A 24,770-nucleotide genomic window follows, 5' to 3' on the forward strand; every position below is an offset into this window, starting at 1 on the left:
GTCACAAAGTTCTTAACAGCCAATGAAGTACTTTTTGAAGTGTAGTCACTGTTGTAATGTAGGAAACGTGGCAGCCAATTTGCGCACAGCAAGCTCCCACAAACTGCAATGTGGTAATGACCAGATAATCTGTTTTTTAATGATGTTGATTGAGGGATAAATATTAGCCAGGACACTGGGGTAACTCTTCTTTGGAAATAGTGGCCGTGGGATCTTTTACATCCACCTGAGAGCAGACGGGGCCTCGGTTTGACGTCTCATCCAAAAGACAGCACCTCCGACAGTGCGGCACTCCCTCAGCACTGCACTGGAGTGTCGGCCTAGATTTTTGTGCTCAAGTCTCTGGAGTGGGACTTCAACCCACAACCTTCTGACTTTTTATTCGTTTATGGAATCAGGGCATCACTGGCAATGCCAGCATTTATTGCCCATTCCTAGTTGCCCATGAGAAGGTGGTGGTGAGCTGCCGCCTTGAACCACTGCAGTCCGTGTGGTGAAGGTACTCCCACAGTGCTGTTAGGTAGGGAGTTCCAGGATTTTGACCCAGTGATGAAGAAACGGTGATATGCTTCTAAGTCAGGATGGTGTGTGACTTGGAGAGGAACTTGGAGGTGGTGGTGTTCCCATGTGCCTGCTGCCCTTGTCCTTCTAGGTGGAAGAGGTCGTGGGTTTGGTAGGTGCTGCAGAAGAAGCCTTGGTGAGTTGCTGCAGTGCATCTTTTAGATGGTACACCCTGCAGCCATGGTACGCCGGTGGTGGAGGGAGTGAATGTTTAAGGTGGTGAATGGGGTGCCAATCAAACGGGCTGCTTTGACTTGGATGGTGTTGAGCTTCTTGAGTGTTGTTGGAACTGCACTCCTCCAGGCAAGTGGAGAGTATTCCATCGCACTCCTTACTTGTGCCTTGTAGATGGTGGAAAGGCTTTGGGGAGTCAGGAGGTGAGACACTCTCCATAGAATACCTAGCCTCTGACCTGCTCTTGTTGCCACAGTATTTATGTGGCTGGTCCAGTTAAGTTTCTGGTTAATGGTGACCCCCCCAGGATGTTGATAGTGGGGGATTTGGCGATGCTAATGCCGTTGAATGTCATGGGGAGGTGGTTAGATAGTCATTGCCTGGCACTTCTGTGGTGTGAATGTTACCTGCCACTTATCAGCCCAAGCCTGATCATTGTCCAGGTCTTGTTGCAAGTGGGCATGGACTGCTTCATTATCTGTGGAGTTGCGAATGGTGCTGAGCACTGTGCAGTCATCAGCGAACATCTCCATTTCTGACCTCCTATTGGAGGGAAGGTCATTGATGACTCGGGCAAGGGTGCTACCAACTGAACCACTGGCTGACACCAGTAAAACTGCTGAATGTGATCTCGTTCTCAACCTATGCCTATCTCAAGTAGCAAGGACCACCAACAGGTACACCCCTGCCACCGCACGCCACCCCCAACATCACCAACAAACACAACAGCATCTCCAACTACCCAAACCTCCAGACATAGCAGCCAGTACTTTACACAGCCATCTCGGGGAAATGAGACCTAGTACCTGCCAGTGGAACACCAGCAGCAATAGCCCTTCAAAACCGGGTCACAATTTTTATTGTGATTTCCATGGCATTTGACATTTTTGCCATGACTAATCTATGATTTTCCCCCCCCCCCCCCCCCCCCCCAAAAAAAAAACATGCCATGACACAAGCATAGCCCTAGTTTCGGTCCATCATACTCGGTTTACTGACTTGGTCTTGGCACGGTGCTCTGTCGACCCCCTATCCAGTTTTGTCTTGGTCTTCAATGATTTGGCCACCTGTTGTATTTAAGGGGGTGGGCGGGGGCTGTTATAACCGCCCTGCAGATGGTGTCTGACGTAAGAAAACTACTAGGCACTTGGTCTAAGCGTTAAACAAAGCTTTAATCAACTGTTTTTCAACAGGGAGATCTAGTTGGGTCCTTCACTAGTTCCTGTTAAAGAATGTCCTGAGCAAGCTAGACCCATGCCCGAGTATTTATACTCTCCCTGGACAGCGCCACCAGCAGGCCGCCCAGTATTATTTCATGTCATTTCCCATGAATGACAAGATTCATGTCAGTGTCCAAAGCAAAAAGCGCATTATTTTTCACAACTCCACCACCAAATAATTGAAAATGAGAAAATTGGGACCACTTGTTCCTTGTGGGATCCCTGGGTAAACATTTACTAAGATCATCCATTTATCATGATCTGGTTGCACCTTTTTTGAATTCTACAGTTCATTAGATATACAACAAGACATCAGCTATTCAGAGGTTGGCATGCCATGAATTATAAGAGTCTTAACATTTTTCCCATCGTCTTTGGCTCCCACCAAAAACTCCGTACCCTTGGCACTAACGCAAATCGCTCTCCCGCCCCCTCATTGTCTCAGGTTAAACCAGACTGTTAGCAACCACAACATCCTATTCGACCCCGAGCAGAGCTTCCGACTCCATATTCTCTCCATCGCAAAGATCACCTACTTCCATCACCTCTGCCTGCTTCTGCCACAGCCCATCTTCTGAAACACTCATTTAAGCACCACCAGACTTGACTCTTCAATGTTCCACTGGCTGCCCATCCCTCATGCTCTAAACTTCAGCTCATCCAAAACTCTGCTGCCTGTGTGCGACCCTTACCAAGTCCCAATCACCCAGAACTCCTGTACTTGCTGACGTACATTGGCTACCACTCCCCTCAACTCTAATTTAAAATTCTCATCCTTGTGTTTAAATCCCTTCATGATGTTGTCCCTCCCTACCTCTGTAACTTCCACCAGCCCTACAAACCCCCCACCCCCAATGAATTCTCCATTTCTCTGACTCTGGCCTCTTGTACATCACCCCCACCCCCCCCCCCCCCCCCCAATTGGCAGCTGTGCCTTCAGCTGTTTAAGCCCAAAGTTCTTAATTTTTTTTTCCTAAACCCCTCTGTATCTCCACCTCCTCCTCCTTTTAAGCCCGTCCTTAAAACCCACCTCTCCACTCTTAATAGCTCCTCCTTGACTCAGCGACCATTTTTGCCTGATTACACCTCTGAGGCGCCTTGATGGTTTTCTATATTCAAGGCATGATATAGAATCTTACAGCACAAAAGGAGCCCATTCGGCCCATCATGTCTGTGCCGGTTCTTTGAAAGAGATATCCAATTAGTCCTCCGCTCTCCCCACAGCCCTGCAAGCTATTGTAAAATACTAAAAGCTTCTACTCAAAACCTATGCTAGGAATTGAGGAAATCGCTCCATTTCTGGGCCTTGAGACTCGAGTGTCGCATGTTAATTCATTTGTACTGGTGTCAGATTTTAAATCTCTTAACTATATAGCACACACGGTATAAGCATTGTACTCATCTGAGTATAATAGACTTATCAAAGTAAGTACCAAGGAAATGGGGCATTTCAGGAGTGGCATGAAAGGGTTTTGACAGGTCTCCCACTCCTGATAGCCACCGTAGATTAATTTCCATGCGCTGCTGTTAGGCAACTGAACCAAGATGGTCCAGTATGTGTAAATGAGGCTCAATTCAGTCACCAGCAAAAATGGTGCAAATAGTTGACAGGTCCGTGTCTGCGCTTCCCCTTGATTATTATTCTTGCTTTGATTTTGAAGAAAGAAACTGCAGCACTTGTAGGAAATACTTGTCTATCAAAATTGATGTCAATCCAGGGATGTAATTTAATATCCACATATGCATGACATCTGTGGGGGGAGGGGAAGAGGAAGGTGGAAACAGAGGAAAGAACATAAATGTAATGAAATTGATTGGATAACTGCTACAGTATGTGTGGAACAAAAGGATTGGAATAAAATGCTGACTAAAAGATTAGTTGGGGGGAGTGGGGTCTTCTGTTTTCTGCCCTATCATATACCCAAAAGGTCCTTGCGTTTGATGGGTATTATGATCCCTCTAATTAGTAAAAGTCTTAAACTAGATCCACTGAATATCAGTTTCAGCCGTGTCTCAGTGGGTAGCACTCCCGCCTTTTGATTCCTAAACTGTTGTGTATGTAATATGTGTGCTACTTTGAACCTATGGACAGGACTGCACTACTTGTTGGGCGTAGTGATACGCAGTACCACTCCTGGCCATAGGGGTATAAATAGTACTGTGGGTACTGATCCCCCTCAGTTCCCGCCTGTGGGCATGAAGTAAAGACCTATGTATAGTCCCTACCTCCAACCAGTAAAGACCTGTTTGAGTTATACGTTTAAGTCTTTGTGTTAATTGTTCAATACAATACACATACTTAACACTGGCGACGAGTCGGTTCGAACCCTGCGGCAGTTATTCCACAGCGGCTTCGTCCAAAGACAGGACGTTGAAGAGAGGTTCCAATCCTCAACACCCCACTGAAAACTGAAGGGCAGCAGAAATCCTGACAGCTTCCAGCGACTGGAAGCGACAGGCATTAGGACCCTGAAGCCTCCATAACCTCGTGGGTAAGCCAGAGCCCGGGAGGGCGCGAGCGGGTAAGCCAGAGCCCGGGAGGGAGCGAGCAAGAGCCGCCGAGCGGGTGAGCCAGAGGCCGGGAGCCGCTTCAAGCGGGAGGCGCTTAGCGGGCCAGCGATCGCACCGGTGATAAGGGCTGAGAACCGTTTCGGGCGGGCGGCGCACCAGCGATCGCACAGGAGATAAGAGCCGCAGTCGGGCTGAAAGTCAGCGACGAGAAGCGCGGGAAAGCCGCCATTTTTCACGGGAAAACCGCTGGGGAAGAAGGCAGAAGCGGGAAAACCGCCATTTTGTGGGCGGAGGACGACGGCAAGAGCGGGAAGCCGCCATCTTGGATAACAGTTTAAAAAAAAAAATCTGAGAAATTGCAAATCTGATAAAGTACTACAATGCCTAAACACGGGAATATTAGCAACTTTGATAGTGACATCGAAGATTGGGCCATATATGTTGAACGAGTTAAAAATTATTGTAAGGCCAATAAAATTCGTGAGGCTGATAAAGCACTAACATTATTAAATTTAATGGGTGCGAAGACATACGGGCAATTGAAACACCTGTTATCACCAGATGAACCGGCGGATAAGACGTTCGATGAGATTGTTACTGTCCTGAAAGATCATCTAAACCCCACGCCGCTGATGCTAGCGGAACGATTTAAATTTTACGACAGAAGGCAGCTACAGCATGAAAGCAATGCTGATTATTTGCTGGAATTGCGTAAATTAGCGAAATATTGCCAGTTTGGAACGGGACTGACAGAGGCACTTCGAGACAAATTTGTGTGTGGTTTATTTAAACAGGATACACAAAAGCGACTGCTCGAGGAGAATGAGCTGACGCTTGAGAAGGCGGTCACTATGGCAGCAGCACACGAAGCCGCAGCGAGAGGCACGGCAGTAATGCAGCTACGGTCACCGGAGCTCAGTGCACACAAATTGGGTGTGAGTTCTGGCAAATGTTATCGTTGTGGAAAGACAACGCATGATCAGAACCAGTGTTGGTTTAAAAACCAAGAATGTAGAACTTGTGGTAGGCTTGGACATATAGCTAGAGTATGCAGGTCAGGGAAGAAGACCAGCAACAAGAAGTCACCGCAAGGAAAATACGCAAAGGTACACAAGGTGACCGAACAGGAGTCCGATTCAGACGCTAGCAGTAATGAACTGGCTAGCTTAAGCTGTAATGAACTGGCTAGCTTAAGAGTACTCAACGCTGGTAAGGGTGCAGACCTCCAGACAATTTGGGTCACTCTTCAGATAGAAGGAGTCCAAGTAAAACTGGAATTGGACACTGGATCGGCATTGACGGTCATAAATAAGAAAGATTACGGAAAGTTATTCCAACATATTCCCCTACAGGATACGGGGATTATATTGAAAACATACACGGGGCAAAGAGTGTACCCCATCGGGAAAATAGAGGTTGCAGTGGTCCACAAGGGCGAAGACAGTCAAATAATGGACTTATATGTGATATCTGAAGGAGGTCCTCCACTACTAGGACGGGAGTGGATTAGGAAAATGAATATGGACTGGCATTTCCTACAAACAATAACGAGTGAGAACTCGGTGAAGATAGTCGGCCCAGACTCTGGAACGGATGATGGTAAGCCCAACTCAGGTGCAAAAGACAAAGTTTCAGCACAGAATTCCACTGAGCAACAACAACATAGTTTAACTGTGGATTCTGAGTCTGGCAAGTCTACTGATGTGCCCATTTCTGAGGGACACCGGGCTCGAACTCAACTCCATTTCAAACTACAACAGCAATTCGAACAAATGCTTCGCCGTTTTGAGCAAGAGTTGAATGCAACGAAAGAGTTCTTTGATATAGAGTTGGAGAATCTGGAAAGACAACAGAAGCAGCTGATGGAGAAAATGGAGCAGGAGCACACAAAACGTCTGATGTCAGAGGAGTTAACGGTCAGCCAACTCCTGCATATGCTGAAGGACAGGACTCTGAAATGGGGAAAAACTTGAACATGAACTTCAATATTCAAACGAAAGGGGTTCGGAGCTCTCAAAGGTTATTGGAAGAGCTGAGGTGGCAACACAGACTGAGATGACTGCAACAGAGCAGCCCTTGGATGCCAAAAGTACGCTGACTCACGTCAACGTAGAACAACAGACCGCTGAAACAGCTGCTCCGGTAGAGGGATTGCATAGTCCGATCAATCAATCTCCAAAGGAAGTTGAAGTATTAAAATCACAAATGAGGTCACTAGTAAACGACTTGCTGAAAGCCCAGAAAAAGCTGGATGCAGAGGTACACATGAAGAAGTCTCTTCAGGAAAGATGTCTGGATTTGGAACAAGAGCTGGCTAACGTCCAGCTGGGTATGGAGGAAATAGACGACCCTCTCACTGGTCTAGCTCAGGACGACACCGAATATTACGATGTCCTGTCCTGCCCTGCCCAGCTTGTAACTTCGACTCCCAAAGTGCAGAAATCATGGAGGAGCACCAAAAGTCTACGGAACATCGGGAGAAGCTGGCTCTACGACGGAAACAGGAGGAAGAGGAGGAGGAACTGCGCATGCAGCTGGCAGCTGTGGCAGCTGACAATGGAGCCCAGAGAGTCTCCAAGAAGCAGAAAAGGAAAAGTAAAAACAGAAGATGACCCATCTGAACCATTATCACCTCTACCAGATCACACACGTGGTCCCTCCGAACGGAGCCAATTCAGTTCGGAAGTTCAAACTGTTAAATCCATGGAAGGACTATTGAATGAGTCACTCCAGCAACGTGAACCGACTACACCACAGAGATTGAATCTGTGAACTGTTTTCCGCAGAGACTGAATCTGTGATCTGTTTTGACATGAAGTTATCTATGTATCTATGTTATTCTGTTATGTAAACCTGAAGTTATGTATGTATATATGTTACTACGTTATGTTAAATGGGGAGATGACTGTAAAGCTAGGAAGGGAGGAATGTTGTGTATGTAATATGTGTGCTACTTTGAACCTATGGACAGGACTGCACTACTTGTTGGGCGTAGTGATACGCAGTACCACTCCTGGCCATAGGGGTATAAATAGTACTGTGGGTACTGATCCCCCTCAGTTCCCGCCTGTGGGCATGAAGTAAAGACCTATGTATAGTCCCTACCTCCAACCAGTAAAGACCTGTTTGAGTTATACGTTTAAGTCTTTGTGTTAATTGTTCAATACAATACACATACTTAACATAAACGTTGAGGGTTCAAGTCCCACTCCAGAGATTTGGGCATAAAATCTAGGCTGACACTCCAGTGCAGTGCTGAGGGAGTGCTGCACTGTCGGAGGTGCTGTCTTTCAGATGAGGCGTTAAACTGAGGTGTTGTCTGCTCTCTCAGGTGGACGTAAAAGATCCCATGGCCACTATTTTCAAATCCAGTTTGAGGGTGAGAATGCTAGGTCTCAAACTAGAGTCCTGAACTTAAACAAAGGTATGAAGGCAGACTTGGTTAAAGTGGACGGGTAAAATATATTACGGGGTAAGACTGTAGAAAAACAGTGGCAAACATTTCTAAGAACATAAGAAATAGGAGCAGGAACAGACCACATGGCCCCTCGAGCCTGCTCCGCCATTCAATAAGATCATGGCTGATCTTGGGCTCAAAGCCACTTCCCTGTCCGCTCCCCATAACCCATCGCTTTTTTTTCTTGCAAAAATCTGCCTATCGCCACCTTTAATATATTTAATGACCCAGCCTCCACGGCTCTCTGGGGCAGAGAATTCCACGGATTTACGACCCTCTGAGAGAAGAAATTCCTCCTCATCTCAGTTCTAAAAGGGTGACCCCTTATTCTGAAACTGTGCCCCCGAGTTCTAGATTCCCCCACGAGGGGCAACATCCTCTCAGCATCTACCTTGTCGAGCCCCCTCAGCATCTTGTATGTTTCAATAAGATCACCTCTCATTCTTCTAAATTCCAATGAGTATAGGCTCAACCTTTCTTCATAAGTCAACCCCTTCATCTCAGGAATCAACCTAGTGACTCATCTCTGAACTGCCTCCAATGCAAGTATATCCTTTCTTAAATAAGGAGACCAAAACTGTACGCAGTACTCAGGGTGTGGTCTCACCAATACCCTGTACAGTTGTAGCAGGACTTCCCTGCTTTTATACTCCAACCCCCTTGCAATAAAGGCCAACATTCCATTTGCTTTTTGATTACTTGCTGTACCTGCATGCTAACTTTTTGTGTTTCATGCACAAGGACCCCCAGGTCCCTCTGAGCTGTAGCATTTTGTAATCTCTCTATTTAAAAAATAATTTGCTTTTTTATTTTTCCTGCCAAAGTGGATAACCTCGCACTTTCCCACATTATACTCCATCTGCCAAATGTTTGCCCACTCACTTAGCCTGTCTATCCCTTTGCAGGTTCTTTGAGTCCTCTGCACAACTTGCTTTCCCACCCATCTTTGTATCATCTGCAAACTTGGCTACATTGCACTCCGTCCCTTCATCCAAGTCATTAATGTAGATTGTAAATAGTGAGACCCCAGCACCGATCCCTGTGGCACCCCACTAGTTACTGTTTGCCAACCGGAAAATAACCCATTTATCCCGACTCTCTGCTTCCTGTTAGTTAGCCAATTCTCTATCCATGCTAATATATTACCTCCAACTCTGTGAGCTCTTATCTTATGCAGTAACCTTTTATGTGGCACCTTATCGAATGCCTTCTGGAAATCCAAATACACCACATCCACTGGCTCACCCGTATCCACCCTGTTCGTTACATCCTCAAAGAACTCCAGCAAATTTGTTAAACATGATTTCCCTTTCATAAAACGATGCTGACTCTGCTTGACTGCATTATGATTTTCCAAATGCCCTGCTACTGCTTCCTTAGTGAAGGACTCCAGCATTTTCCCAATGACAGATGTTAGGCTAACTGGTCTATAGTTTTCTGCTTTCTGTTTCCCTCCTTTCTTAAATAGGGGTGTTACATTTGCAGTTTTCCAATCCATTGGGACCTCTCCAGAGTCCAGGGAATTTTGGTATATTGCAACCAATGCATCCACTATCTCTGCAGCCACTTCTTTTAAGACCCTGGGATGCAGGCCATCTGGTCCAGGGGACTTGTCGTCTTTTAGTCCCATTATATTACCAAGTACTTTTTCCTTAGTGATTGTCTTTAGTTCCCCCCTCCCTGTGGCCCCTTGATTATCCATTATTGGGATGTTAGTGTCTTCTACCGTGAAGACAGATACAAAATATTTGTTCAGTCTCTGCCATTTCCCCATTCCCCATTATTAATTCCCCATTCTCATCCTCTAAGGGACCAACGTTTACTTTAGCTACTCTCTTCCTTTTTATATACCTGTATATATTTAAGGAGGTATTTCATAACTCTCAGCAAAGATATATTCCAGTGAGAAAGAAAGACTGAGAAGGATGAACCATCTGTGGCTAACTAAGGAAGTGAAGGATGGTATCAAATTGAAAACAAAAGCATACAATGTTGCGAAGAATAGTGGAAGGCCAGAGGATTGGGAAATTTTTAAAAACCAACAAAGGATGACTTAAAAAAAAATGAGAGAAGATAGCTTATGAGAGTAAGCTAGCAAGAAATATAAAAACAAACAGTAAGAGCTTCTACAGGCATATAAAAAGGAAGAGAGTAGCTAAAGTAAGCGTTGGTCCCCTAGAGGACGAGTCTGGGGAATTAATCATGGGAAATGGTGGAGACTGAACAAATATTTTGTATCGGTCTTCACGGTAGAAGACATTAAAAGCATCCCAAAAATGGATAATCAAGGGGCTATTGGGGTGGGGGGGGAAACTTAAAACAATCACCATCACTAGAGAGAAAGTACTAGGCAGACTAAAGGTGTACAAGTCCCCTGGACCCGATGGCCTGCATCCTAGAGTCTTAAGAGGTGGCTGTAGAGATAGTGGATGCATTGGTTGTAATCTACCAAAATTCCCTGGAATCTGGAGAGGTCCCAGCGGACTGGAAAACCGCAAATGTAACACCCCTATTTAAGAAAGGCGGGAGACAAAATGCAGGCATCTATCGACCAGTTGGCCTAACATCTGTCATTGGGAAAATGCTGGAGTCCATCATTAAGGAAGTGGTAGCAGGACATTTAGAAAATCATAATATAGTCGAGCAGAGTCAGCATGGTTTCATGAAAGGGAAATCAAGTTTGACAAATTTGCTGGCGTTCTTTGAGGATGTAACGAGCAGGGTGGATAAAGGGGAACCAGTAGATGTCGTGTATTTGGATTTCCAGAAGGCATTCGATAAAGTGCCACATAAAAGGGTACTACACAAGATCAGAGCTCACGGGGTTGTGGGTAATATATTAGCATGGATAGAGGATTGGCTAACTAACAGAAAACAGTCCAAACTGTAACTAGGGTGCCGCAGGGATCAGTGCTGGGGCCTCAACTATTTACAATCTATATTGATGACTTGGATGAAGGGACTGAGTATAATGTAGCCAAATTTGCTGATACAAAGATAGGTGGGAAAGCAAGTTGTGTGGAGGACACAAAGATTCTCCAAAGGGATATAGATAGGCTAAGTGAGTGGGCAGAAATCTGGCAGATGGAGTTTAATGTGGGAAAATGCGAGGTTATCCACTTTGGTAGGAAAAATAAAAAAACAAGTTATTTAAATGGGGAGAGATTACAAAATGCTGAGGTACAGAGGGATCTGGGGGTCCTTGTACATGAATCCCAAAAAGTTAGCATGCAGGTACAGCAAGTAATTCGGAAGGCAAATGGAGTGTTGGCCTTTATTGCAAAGGGAATGGAGTATAAAAGTAGGGAAGTCCTGCTACAACTGTACAGGGCATTGGTGAGACCACACCTGGAGTACTGCGTACAGTTTTGGTCTCCTTATTTAAGGAAGGATATACTTGCAATGGAGGTAGTTCAGAGAAGGTTCACGAGGTTGATTCTGGTGATGAAAGGGTTGCCTTATGAAGAAAGGCTGAGCAGGTTGGGCCTATACTCACTGGAGTTTAGAAGAATGAGAGGGGATCTTATTGAAACATATATGATTCTGGAGGGGCTTGACTGGGTAGATGCAGAGGGGATGTTTCCCCTCATGGGGGAATCTAGAACTAGGGGGCATAATTTCAGAATAAGGGTTTGCCCATTTAAATCGGAAATTAGGAATTTCTTCTCTCAGGGTTGTGAATCTTTGGAATTCTCTTCCCCAGAGAGCTGTGGAGGCTGGGTCATTGAATATATTTAAGGTGGAGACAGACAGATTTTTGAAAGGTAAGGGAGTCGAGGGTTATGGGGAGCGGGCAGGGAAGTGGAGTTAAGGCCAAGATCAGATCAGCCATGAATGGCGGAGCAGGCTCGAGGGGCCAAATAACCGACTCCTGCTCCTACGTCTTATGTTCTTTATGTTCTATTTTGAAGAGGAGTTGGGGTGTTCTTCCTGGTGTCCTGGGGCCAATATTTATCCCTCAACCAGCATCACTAAAACAGATAATCAGGTCTTTATCACAATGTTGTTTGAGCTGAACCTGCTGTGCACAAATTGGCTGCTGCGTTTCCCTTCATTGCAGCAGTGTAGGTAACTACTTCATGAATAGTTAAGCGCTTTGGGACATCCTGAGATCATTAAAGGTGCTATATAAATGCAAGTCTTTGTTAAAATACAGTTTTAGAAAGTTTTTGTATTCTGATTTTTTCACTAGTGCTCCAAAGTATAATACAAATACCCAATATATTTTAAACAACCTTTGAACTAAAGTCAGTTAAAAGTGAATCAGTGCTGGGAAGAATCAGTTGATTCTTGTGGGGCATCAGTATTACCAGTCATTCCTCATCATTGAATCTCCAATCCTGGCTATGTCGCCATGTGGTAGCCCAAAGTTCACTTCCTGCAAGGAGGGTAGGAAAGTCAGGGGAAACAGCGGTCGTGAGATGGTATTCGGTACTTTGAGCACTGAGCAGTATTGTCTGAGGCGGGTGGGGGGGGGGGGGGGGGGTTGGTGTCATCAATTGTCATGTTTGGAAGAGAGAAATTGAGAGAGAGACGCACACCTGCTATGGCTAAAAAATGACATCCGGCTCAATGGGATAAATGGCCTATTCCTGTTTCTACACTATAAAGTCGCAGAGTGCTAATTGGTGCTCACTTCTCTCCTTCATTGGGTTATTTCTCACAGCACCTTTGCTGCCCTCTTTCTTTCTTCCCGCCCCCTGCCCCTCCTACAGTTTCTATTCCACACTGTTCAATAGGAGAAAATGACTAATTTGCTGAATCATTGCTCTGGTTTATTGTGACCTCCTGTCGTACTAAATTTTACAATTTTTGCTGTCTTTTTGTGAGATTCAATATAATCCTGTTGCCTTTATTTCTCCTTTTCTCCCCCCCCCCCCACCCCCTCCCCCCTTTATCAGCTCAGGCCACAGGAACTGCCCCCGGGACTCCACAGCAGAGCTCACAACCCGATTACAGTGCAGCCTGGGCAGAGTATTACCGACAGCAAGCAGCGTACTATGGACAGGCCACACAGCAAGGGCAGGCCCCTGGTCATCAGGTATGCAAGTAGTGCCAATTAAGCATTACCACGGTGGTGGTAGTAGAGTGACACAGTGCCCTGAACACCCACTGTGGAGTGGTGGGACACCAGTAATGCCAGTTAATCCTTCACACCATCGAGTCCCCAATCCTAGCTGGGTCAATATGCAGTGGTCCAAAGTGCACTTTCTGCAAGGAGGGCAGGGACACTCTGAGGAAACTGCTGTCCTGAGGGACTCTTCAGTACCTCGAGCAGTGAGAAGCATGGTATGAGGGAGTTGGCTTCGCATGCTCTTGGCTTGGTTGATGTAAGGATATTAAATTGGAGGGGGAAGGTCAGCGAAGCCAATTTAAAATTGAGTTTTGGAATACGCATTAGTCCTTTTAATCTTCTCTCTAAGTTTAAAAATGCTTTCCAATATTTCCATTGCCTTTGTTAAACCTGCAACTGCTCAGGTTGCCTGTTGTCAGATTGCCTGGCCTCTTGTGCATCCCGATTTCCATCGCCCCACCATTGACGGTTGTGCTTTCAACTGCCTAGGCCCTAAGCTCTGGAATTCCCTCCCTAAACCCCTCCGCCTCTGCCCCTGTCTCCTCCTTTAAGACGTACCTTTAAACCTACCTCTTTGACCAAGCTTTTGGTCACCTGCCCTAATATTTCTCTATGTGGTTGTGTCATTGTGTTTGATAATGCTCCAGTGAAGCGCTTTGTGACAGTTTACTATGTTAAAGGTGCTACATAAATGCAAGTTGTTTGTGTTATCTAGCAATGAGCCTCATCCAGTACACATGAATATAAACGGCCACTTCTAAATGGATTGAAAAGGCACAATGCTGCCAGACTGAGGTGTTCCTGGCTGAAGCCAGCTGGGGGATCACTTACTATAATCCCATGGACAACAGCAAAGAAATTGGTCGTCAACCTTCAAACCACTCGACCACCAAATGGCCAAACCCAGTCCTGTCCTTGTCTGATTCTGTCCTTGCACAGCGTCCGCACACACTTCAAGCCACTACTTAGCGATCAGGAGAGAACTCTGGTTGTGATTTTCTTTCCTCTTCCTAACCCATGGTGCCGAGGCCAGTTGTTAATGACCCTTACCACTACCCTGGCTAACTCTGCACAGATCATGGATTGAGCCTGGGACCAATGTTCCTGTTAAGGGTCTGGAGGTCCCGCGCAGGCTGGTCACCGGCTTTTGAATGGAAAAACCACACATGCGTGGAAATTTGAATGTGCTCTGCAGCCCATTAAAGAGGCCGTGCACCCAATAAGAAAATTAGAGGGAACATTGCCTGGGACATGTATGGCTCAGCTACTAACTGAATCATCTTCCTGAGCCACAGAGAGCATAGGATTTACAGCACCGAAACCGGTCCCGCTGGGTTTCTGCACCTCACGAGCCTGCTCTCACCCTACTTCATCTACCCCTATCAGCATAACCTTCTATTCCTTTCTCCCTCACATTCTTATCCAGCTTCCCCTTAAATGCATCTCTGCTATTCGCTTCAACTACTCCATGTGGTCGTGCGTTCCACACTCTGGGTAAAGAAGTTTCTCCTGAATTCCTTATTGGATTTATTAGTGGCTGTCTTTTATATTTATGGCCCTTAGTTTGGGATTCCCCACAAGCGGACATTTTTCCCCTACATTTACCCCATCAGCCCCTTTATAAGGTTAGAGAAACATTTATCTGTAATGATATAAGGGATAGAAAAGTAACTTTCACTTGATGGGTAAATACATTGCCCCATGTGACACTGAGCCTGGCAGATTAGGAAGCTCCCCGGCCTCTGCTGAGTTAGTTCATCTCAGCTGGCCTCGGTGGTATGGTCTCTACAATTAGCCTCGGCCTCCGGTTAATAGGGGCAACAAAAATTAAACTAGCCTGGAGGTTTGTTCCTGATCACTATTCGGTGGCCTGTGCTAGAAAATGTATGTGTAGATGTTGGATGCGAACAGGCTAGAGTTGTGATATCTCCCATATGGTAATACCTCCTGACACTCTAGGTCAAGGCTCCCCATGAAGGATAAGCACTTGGGTAAGATGGTGAAGAGCAGCTGGTGCCTAAGGAACCATAGTCCAGCAACAGTGGGGGCCTACAGAAAAGGAGGAAACCCTTTTACGTTCTCTGTCAATCACCAGTAAATTTTTCTAGTCTTCCCAATACCCTTGTTCTACTGCCCCCGGAAATCATAACATGCGTTCTGACACTCACTGTCTGTCTTTCTTTCTCTGTTGCAGGATCAATAATCTGACGTCCTTGTGAAGATATCTGAATCATTATAGGTGTGGAGCCTTTTTTTAATAAAAAGGTCGAAAAGTTTTGAGACGCCTTGAAGAAAAGCTTATACTTTTGTTTCTGAACACTAGAGAAAAAAAATACTTATTACGATAACTTTCTAGATTTACCATTAATGGAGTAATAGTGAAGTTGAGGGGTGCAGATGTTGTGGATTGAACACCTCGGGGACCCTTAAACCAACACCAGGGTTTGGACAGGCTAAAATGCGAATGGTGGTTTGTTCTTTTTTTTAAATTTTTTTTTTAAAAAAAAAGATGACTCCCCTACATCAGCGGCACTACAGGATAAGTTTTTAAAGCATCAAAGTAGTGTGGATGTGGGGGTTCAAAGACGGTGCATTGTTGAACTGTATACATCCCAGCGATAGATGGGTAGGAATACTGGTGCTGGTACTGCATACCCTGATGCTCGGTAATGGCAACATACGAGTCACCGGTATCGGTCTGGAGTTTTGTACAGTACTGACCGAAAGGTACTAACGACCACAGTATATATATAATATATATTATATATATAATAATATGTCTCACTTTTGTGAAACTGTGCCTCCATCCCTGTGTGTGGGCACTAACTACAAAACTGTGTTGGACTGGTAAATTTTTGTACTAGTCCATTAATTCTACTGTGTGGGGAGGGAGGGGAAAGAAGAAAAAAGAAGTTAGCACAACAGAGACTTCTTTTTATAAGGAGTTGAAAATGAGAACTGTGAATAATAATTTAATACTTTTTTCCAAAATACATGTTTTACGTAGGTGACTGTCGGCAAAGATGAGGATTTAAATGTTAAATAAAAAAAAATAAAAAAAACGATTCTAGGCACATTTTGTAATTGATAAATGAAAATTGAACAGCAGCAGGGTACACATCTGTACGTGGATGTAATGGAAGAACACTACCGTTCGCACTGTAGCCTGCCTGCCACCCCCTTTCCCCGCCCCCGCCCCCCCCCCCCCTCCCAATAATCCTGGACTGTAAGCATGTCTGAAAGGGGCCCCCAAAGTGCTAAAGACTTGATCGTACACTTTCTGGTTCTGTCCTGCGATTAGATTGCACCTGTCTGTGTAATTGCCTGATGAGACAAATAAATGAAAGTACAGGTTTTATTTTTTAGTATGAAAAAAAAATACAAAAAAGGTTGGTTGTGTTTGGTATACACCTCTCTCGAATATGGACTCGACAAAGTCTCCACGAGCCATGCTAATGACTATTTTTTAATTCTTCTTCTTACGTGGTGTGATCTAATAATGTATGATTATGTTTAGCAAGTGAATGAATCCTAGTATTAATTACGTATGTGAAACAAAATTACGTTGATTTAAAAAAAAAAAGGGATGTTATTAAGTTGAAGCTGTTTAACTTGTAGTATTTGCCTTTGTACAGTTAACAGTGTAGATAACCGGGGACTTCAGTTCTGTTTTTAATGACCTGAAGTTTACTGGACATTCCGTTTAAATTGTACTGATTTTTTTCTATTAATGCTCGAGATGTCTAACTTTGGAAAGTGTGACTGGTTTAAAAAGAGAAAAACAGCTCTGTGCAGCATGATAAAGAGATGTATCCCTTTTATTTTACTGACACTTGCATTTTACACTCTATAATAAAATGTCCACAACATTTCTTTGTGGGAAATTTGGCCTGACTTTTTGGTTTTGCTTAATTTGCTGGCGGGTATGGAGAGCTACCCTCCATTTAATAGCATTCTCATCTTCTCTCCACTCCTACATTGAAATCTGTTGGATTTTTATTTTATTGAGGAGCCCTGGGAAAAAGGCTCAGTCATAGTTGCAGGACACTGACAACAGCAGAAGAAAGGATGGAATAAATTAAGACATAGTGATTAGGTGTTGCCTCGCTTGGCTTTTAAAAGCCTGTAGTAGGAAGAAAAATCTGAAGGAGTCGAGTTAATTTTGAGGTCCGGGGGGGGGGGGGAGAGAGAATGAGTTACAACAGGAGATGGTGAAATTAGATTAGGGTAATGTAGCAGTTACGGTACAGGACGAGCAACCCAGAGGTCTCGACTTCAAATCACACCATGGCAAGTTGTGAAATTCAATTTGAAAGATCTGGTCATTTGTGGGCTAGCACCAAAGAAAAATTACCACGAAAGCTTCTATTTTGTCATTAAAAACCCAATTGGTTTACTAATGTTCTTCAGGGAAGGGAAACTGCCAACTGGTCTACATCGGGCTCCAGTCCCACACTATATACTTGGCTCTTTTTGACCCCTGAAGTGACCTAGCAAGCCAATCCATAGCAAATCCACAATAACTTTGATTTCAGCACAGTGAGGTTGGGGAGAGGGAAGGAAAGCAGAGAGAGAGAGGGGGGGGAGGGACAAGGATTGGGGGAGAGGGGAATGGGCAGTGAAGATGGGGAGAGGGGAAATGGACAGTGAGGATGTTGAGAGGGGGAAATGGGCCATGCATTTGGATTCAGGAGGGACGCAATCACGGACAATATCGATAAAATAACACTGCCTAACAAACTGTGTACTCTAGCGTTACATAGTATTGGACGGTAGGTTCACTGAGTAAGGTTGCAACAGGAATGTGGGGTGGAAAGGAGACCCTGGAGGTTAGAGGATCACTTATTCGACCAGCTTTTTTCCCCCCTTGATTAAATTTTTACAGTTATCAATGGCAATGGTCTATTTTTAGTTATTTGAACCACAGTGGGTAATAGGTAATTAGTATGTCTGATTCTGCTCTGTACAACGTTCCTCAAAGACTGATTCTCACCATGTGTATCTCTCGAATTTAAACTTTTTAAAAAAAACAAGGTTTTATTGTCATCTTGTCCCTGTTGAAGTATTTTATTTGTTTTTGGTGCTCATGTACAAATCTTTAAGTTTTGTGGATTAGTTGAGATTTTCTCCTCCATTAAGGCACCTTCAGAAGTTTCCACCATGCAAGTATCTATTAACATGGCACATAGCAGCTCCTGAACGACTTCTGGACACCAATGGGCAATGATTTGAGGTATGTTGCTTAGCAGAAGAAGAATGATTGTGGTTGCAGTCCAAAGTTGGATAGTGATAGTTTCTTGGTATATTAAGTTTGTGAATTTTTTTTTTCACCCCTCTTCTACCTGTCCTCACACTGATTTTGTTTTTGTAAAATCCTCATTGTACACATTTACATTTGATGCAGTTGCCCCATTAAGCTGCCCGAATGGAACAAGGCAATTGGTTTTGCTCATTAGGTTCTATAACAGGATATAGGCAGAACAACTTGGCTCCATTGGTAGTTCTCTCTCCTTTGGACAGAAGGTTGTGACACTTGTGAACATTAATTTAAGCTGCCACTCCAATATAGTATTGAGGGGGTGCTGCATTGTTGATGAGACCTTAATCCAAGTCTCATCTGCCCCTTCAGGTGGCTGTGACCACCCCATGGCAGCATTTGAAGAGTAGGGACTTCTTAGTGGCCTGGATACCATTCAACTTGTGGGATGTCGCAGGCACAGAATGGCTGTTGTGTTTTCCCACATAAGTCACTGCACTCTGAAAGTTGACATATGAAGTATTTTAACATGTTTCAGTGACGTATGGTGCTGTTTAAATGAATTATCTTGTATACAGCTTACATTTATGTAGATGTACACATGTTGCTGTATCACATGCTATGCACTAAACTTGATCACATAGTAAGGGGACAGCAATGTGTTGTCTACTCAACTTGCCTGCATTCCAAATGGTAGCACTGGCAGAGTGTCTGAAGCTGTGGCAAAAAGTTTGCTGTTTTTTTTAAAAAAAATTATGAATTCCCCAATAGTTCAATGGGTGAAGCAACCACCCAGTGCAGTGCTGAACCGTCCAGACCAGAGGGAACGCTGAGTTAACTGACCTGAAGCCGGGGTGACACGACGCGTGCTACAATTCTTTGGGCTAGGACGTGGGGAAATCAGCCAGGGTTCACACACTCAATCACGTCCTGAGACCCATGCTTAAAAAATCTTGTTTTTGGGTGGTGGGGGGGTGGGTGGTGATGTCTGATGAAGACAGTATTAGGCTTGGCTATGATGTGCCCTTCTCCCCTGCCCCTGGCAAATACCCAGCCAACATTTACTGTGAAGCCTCACACATGACAACTGAACACATCGGGGAACCTTTAGAACCAAACGGCAGCTTGGATCAGCGCCTTCAGGAGAGAAGGTTGGGTGTGCAGGTGATTTTGGGGGGGGGTGGTGGTGGGGGAGATTACTTTGTTTTTGCAATTATTGGTAGTAGAATCCGAGCGATTTGCCCAGATACAGCGCTTCTTTAAAACGAGGTACAAGAAGTTTGGATAATTCACATAATTTGGTTATTTTGCCAGGGGCGGAATTCTTGGATGGAGCTGGGTGTTTTTCTGAATTCGAAAGGTTCAGTGTCGGTTCTCAGGATCGACCAACTGTCCAATTAAAGAAAAATGCAGGCAGCATGATACTTTCCATTTGGATTCTTACCAGTTGTTGCTATGTGTGGGGGAGGGAGGGAGGGCTAAGTCATTGTGTGTGGAATGACTGACTGTGTCGTTAATAACTTTCCAATAACCAGCAGTACTTAATAATCCACATGTAATTTCTTCCTTGAAGCCTCGGCGATGAGTGTAATAATTGTACTGACTGGTGATCTGATTATCCGGAGGGTCTCTCACCAGAAGGAAATCCTATTGTAACATGAAAGAGATGCTTATCTCCTTTTGATTGGATGTGTCTTGAGACATGGTCAGTGGCCGGGTGCAGGTGGCAGTCGGCTAGCCTTTCCTTTTCTCTCTGCTGTCAGCTGGGGTCGTCGTCTTGGCGCCTCCAACCTGTGCTTACCGCAGGATTACTTGTGTCCATTCAATTGTTACTTAAGATCAGCTGGTGTTGAGGTGATATCACGCCAGTTTGGGGCTGTCAGCAGAGCTGTCTTGCTCTTGCGGTCGGGCGGTGGAGGGATTTTCACAGCATGTTTCAATAAAATAAAAAGCAATTTTTATAACTTCCCTCCCCCCACCCCATACTTTGTTTTCTCCCTTCCTCTCCTGAAGATACTAGATCTCTGTGCTCCTCTAATTCTGCCCTCTTGAGCATCCCTGATTATAATCGCTCCACCATTGGTGGCCGTGCCTTCTGTTGCCTAGGCCCTAAGCTCTGGAATTCTCTACCTAAACCTCTCCGCCTCGCTACCTCTCATTCCCCCTTTTAAGACGCTCCTTAAAACCTACCGCTTTGACCAAGCTTTTTGGTCAGCTGCCCTAATATCTCCTATGTGGCTCGGTGTCAAATTTTGCTTTAGAACGCTCCTGTGAAGCGCCTTGAGATGTTTAACTACATTAAAGGTGCTATATAAATACAAGTTGTTGCTGCGGTATCATTCTTGGCTGCTGGCAGTCTTCTGCCTTGCACCAGTAGCCATTGTTCATGTGTAAGCCTAAATAATTAGTGTTGGTGTGCTATTCTACCACTTGGGGCATCGCAGCGAACCCAGTTCTATCCATTTGTGTGCACTTTCCAGTGTTGACAATCAGGAGCATGAGCCCTGGAAGATTTTTTTCCCCTTTCTATCCCAGAGGCAGTTGGAGCCAATTCTAGAACCCCCTACCCCCACCCGCTCAGATCAAATACCGCAGCACTAGTGTTCAGACTAGTTGCTAAAATATTCTTCTTTAAACTGTCAGCACTGATTACATTGCAAGGAGTACTGAGCCCAAAAGCATAGAGTTGGTGCTGAATCATCCTTGTGTTTATGACCATATGTGTTAATTCAGCTCCCTATAGTGACTAAACTTTAAAAAAAAAGTACTTCGTTGGCTGTAAAGCGCTCTGGGACGTCCTGAGGTTGTGAAAGGCGCGATATAAATACAAGTCTTTTTCATGGTCAGGCTCAGTAACTCTCTTTGTTCCTTGACTTTTCTTCTCTCCTGGGTCCATTCCATGGCTGCTAATTGCCCTCTGGTACCTTTTTATTCAAATGACCATTCTTCAAGTGTGAAGTTAGGCAGCAAATGGGAACCTTGCCTGATTTCCCTCCCGCCCCCCTCCAACCACCTTGGTCAATGGTCGCTGGGGCAAATTGTAGCACCCCTACCAGCTGAAGTCCTCTAACTCAGATAATTGAATGAACTCTGGACCTTCCTGTCTATGTAGCTCTGGACACATCGGGCAGCTAGACATAACAAACTTGGCAATCGAGGGAGCCACTCATATTTTTCTTTTACATGTAACCGAAAAACAAAAGTGTTATAATAAATCTTTGTAACTGCTTTTTAAAATGAGTCCAAAGGATTGGATTCCATCTTCAATCTTGGGGGGGCGGGGGGCGCACACATTCAATCAAATATTTATCTCAAACCCATTCTGTTGGGAATCTAGCATCAGGCTTTTGTTCTTCGTTTATTACTAAGCTTGGTGAATTCTGAATTTTATAGTTTTAAGTGGTGGTGTTTAAAGAAAGTCCATCACGACCTCAGGACATCCCAAAACGCTTTACAGCCAATGAAGTACTTTTTGAAATGTTGTCACTAATGTTAAAAACATAGAAAAATAGGAGCAGGAGTCGGCCATTTGGCCCTTCGAGCCTGCTCCGCCATTCAATATGATCATGGCTGACCCTCTATCTCAATACCATATTCCTGCTCTCTCCCCATACCCCTTGATGCCTTTTGTGTCTAGAAATCTATCTACCTCCTTCTTAAAAAAATTCAGTGACTTGGCCTCCACAGCCTTCTGGTAGAGAATTCCATAGGTTTACCACCTTCTGAGTGAAGAAATTTCTCATCTGAGTCCTAAATGTCCTACCCTGTATCCTGAGACTGTGACCCCTCGTTCTAGATTCCCCCCCCCCCCCCCCCCCCCCCCCCGGGCCAGGGGAAACATCCTCCCTGCATCCAGTCTGTCTAGCCCTGTCAGAATTTTATACATTTCAATGAGATCCCCTCTCATTCTTCTAAACTCCAGTGAATACAGGCCTAGTCGACCCAATCTCTCCTCATACGACAGTCCTGCCATCCCAGGAACCAGTCTGGTGAACCTTCGCTGCACGTGGCAAGTATATCCTTTCTTGGGTAAGAGACTAAAACTGCACACAGTTGGTGTGGTCTCACCAAGGCCCTGTATAACTGTGGTAAGACATCCTTGCTCCTGTACTCAAATCCTCTTGCAATGTTTCCTCTAAGCTGCGCAGCCGTGCAGTACTTGGAAAGGTCCCGTGCAGGCCGCTTGCCAGCTTCTCCATTATAAATACCGCGCTGCGTGGAAATTTAAAGGGACCGCCCACTAAAAGAAACAGGCCATGCAGAACAAAGCGCAGCTTACAGGGAGCATTGTAATGTAGGAAACACGGCAGCTAATTCACACACAGCAAGATCCCACAAACCGCCACCTGATGATGTCCAGATAATCTCTGATATTGGTATAGGGATAAATGTTGGCCAGGACACTGCTCCCCTGCTCTTTGAATCGTGCCATGGGATCTTTTACATTCGCCCGAGAGGGCAGACCAGGGCCTCGGTTTAACATCTCATTCGAAAGACGGATAATTCCATTAAAGCTACACCCCCCCCCCCCCCCCGGGACCCTGCTGCTGGCATTGGAATATGACTCTAGCTGTGATTTAAAAAAATATATATATATTTCTTCCTCTTGAGGTACAAAAAAAACCAAGAACTTTGTGGTTTGTTTTAGGCAAATAAATATGTCCTATTCATGCCAACACTCGATGTCTCTCTCCTCGTCACTCTCGCCCCTTTTCCACTTTGGTTTGAGAATTACATTGCCATTGTGGCGAGGCACCAACTGGAGAACCTAATGCTTCTCTGGAGGGAAACCGGAGGACTACCCACCTCCTTCGATGTTTCGGTTGCTATAGGCATTGCCCTGTGTGATACTGCACATGCAATGGGCCTCAGAACCCCTGGACTAGGGAGGGGGATAAATAGATAAGGTCCTTGAAAGAAAGAAAGAGACTTGTATTTAGCGCCCCTCACCACGTCCCAAAGAGCTTTACATCCAATGAAGTACTTTTGAAGTGGAGTCATTGTTGTAGGAAATGCGGCAGGCAATTTGCACACAGCAAGCTCCCACAAACAGCAATGTGATAATGACCAGATAATCTGTTTTTAGTAATGTTGATTGAGAGATAAACATTGGCCCCAGGACACCGGGAAGAACACCCCTGCCCCTCTTCAAAATGGTGCCATGGGATCTTTTATATCCATCTGAGTGAGCAGACGGAACCTCAATTTAACATCTCATCCGAAAGACGGCACCTCCGACAGTGCAGCACTCCCTCAACACTGCACTGGGAGTGTCAGCCTAGATTATGCGCTCAAGTCTCTGGAGTGGGACTTGAACCCACAGCCTTCTGACTCGGAGGCACGAATGCTACTGCTGAGCCATGGCTGACGCCTTATTCTGTTTGCTATTGAACAATTGAAAGTGCATATGCGTGGATATCGGATGAGGATAGGATCAGGCTTGACTAGTGCCCTCCACAGCTGAATAGCCCTTCGTCTTTTCCTAGCCTTGGCTAAGACATGAAGAATGGCCATTTTGGATTAGGTGGAGGCTGGCTGGTTCCCGTGGGACCATAATGAATCGACACCTTCAGAAATGGATGGGAGGGGAGGAAAAATCAATGGGCCAGGAATCCCATGCTATTATCTTGTGCTCGCTAGTAGCTGGTTATTGAGTGGTAGCAGTAGAGGGCTGGGAGCGAGTCCCATTCGAGGCTCTCAACAAGGCAATGTGCGTCAAGTGCAGGCAAAGGAGTGTAAACGTCAATGAATACCTCATAGATGGAAGTACTTTCCTTCTGTTTGTTTTCCTATGGACCTGCTAGGAGATTGCCTTAAAAATGAAGTGTCTATTGTGAGGGTTGGGTGGGGCAGTTGGTTGAAATAATTGGCTTTTCAACCTTGGGACCTTGGTTTGCAGTCATCCCAGACTGATGATTGACAGGTGAAAGACTCTAGTGTCTGCCAGTTCTATTTAGTCCTAATTTAAATTAATTGGGGACAGTCTCGACAATGCAATATTTTTATTGTGAATGTGGCAGAAACATTGTGAGTGCGGTATGTGACTCACTCTAGTGATATGAACCTTGTACGTGACTGAATTGGAAATAACATTCTTTTTTATTGAGGGTTGATTAAGGTAGTGCAGTAGATGTGTATATGGACTTTCAAAAGGCATTTGATAAAGTACCACATAGCAGACGTATTTGGAAAATAGAAGCACATGGTATCAAAGAGATGGTGGTAACTTGGGTACATAATTGGTTAAGGGATAGGAGGCAGAGTATTGGTTGAACAAATGTCTTTCTGGCTGGAGAGAGTATGCAGTGGGGTCCCCCAGGGGTCGATATTGGGGCCATTGCTTTTCTTGTATATAAATGACCTGGACTTGGGTATAGCGAATACAATTTTGAAAGTACAATACAAAAATATTAGCGGACTTCAGGAGGACATAGACTGGTAAAATGAGCAGACACATAGATGCAATTTAATGTGCATAAGTGTGAAGTGATGCACGTTGGGAGGCACAACATGGAG

General features: G+C 44.9%; 1 protein-coding gene across 7 annotated transcripts in view; it reads left to right on the forward strand.

Moving 5' to 3' along the window:
- fubp3 (far upstream element (FUSE) binding protein 3) overlaps positions 1 to 16,891 on the forward strand; it is a 117,409-nt gene extending 100,518 nt beyond the window's left edge. For 5 of the 7 annotated variants that reach the window (XM_085965451.1, XM_085965450.1, XM_085965453.1 and 2 more), the window contains 2 exons: positions 12,825 to 12,964; positions 15,192 to 16,891. In XM_085965451.1, coding sequence (XP_085821577.1) covers positions 12,825 to 12,964; positions 15,192 to 15,200 — 149 coding nt within the window. In that variant the 3' untranslated portion in view covers positions 15,201 to 16,891. The remainder of the gene's footprint in view (positions 1 to 12,824; positions 12,965 to 15,191) is intronic. The other 2 variants (XM_085965455.1, XM_085965456.1) reach the window with 1 other exon arrangement.
- Positions 16,892 to 24,770: the final 7,879 nt, after the last annotated feature.

The sequence above is a fragment of the Somniosus microcephalus genome, chromosome 23 (assembly GCF_052327205.1).
Source record: "Somniosus microcephalus isolate GS21.2 chromosome 23, FLI_Smic_1.0, whole genome shotgun sequence".
In the NCBI taxonomy this organism is placed as follows: domain Eukaryota; kingdom Metazoa; phylum Chordata; class Chondrichthyes; order Squaliformes; family Somniosidae; genus Somniosus; species Somniosus microcephalus.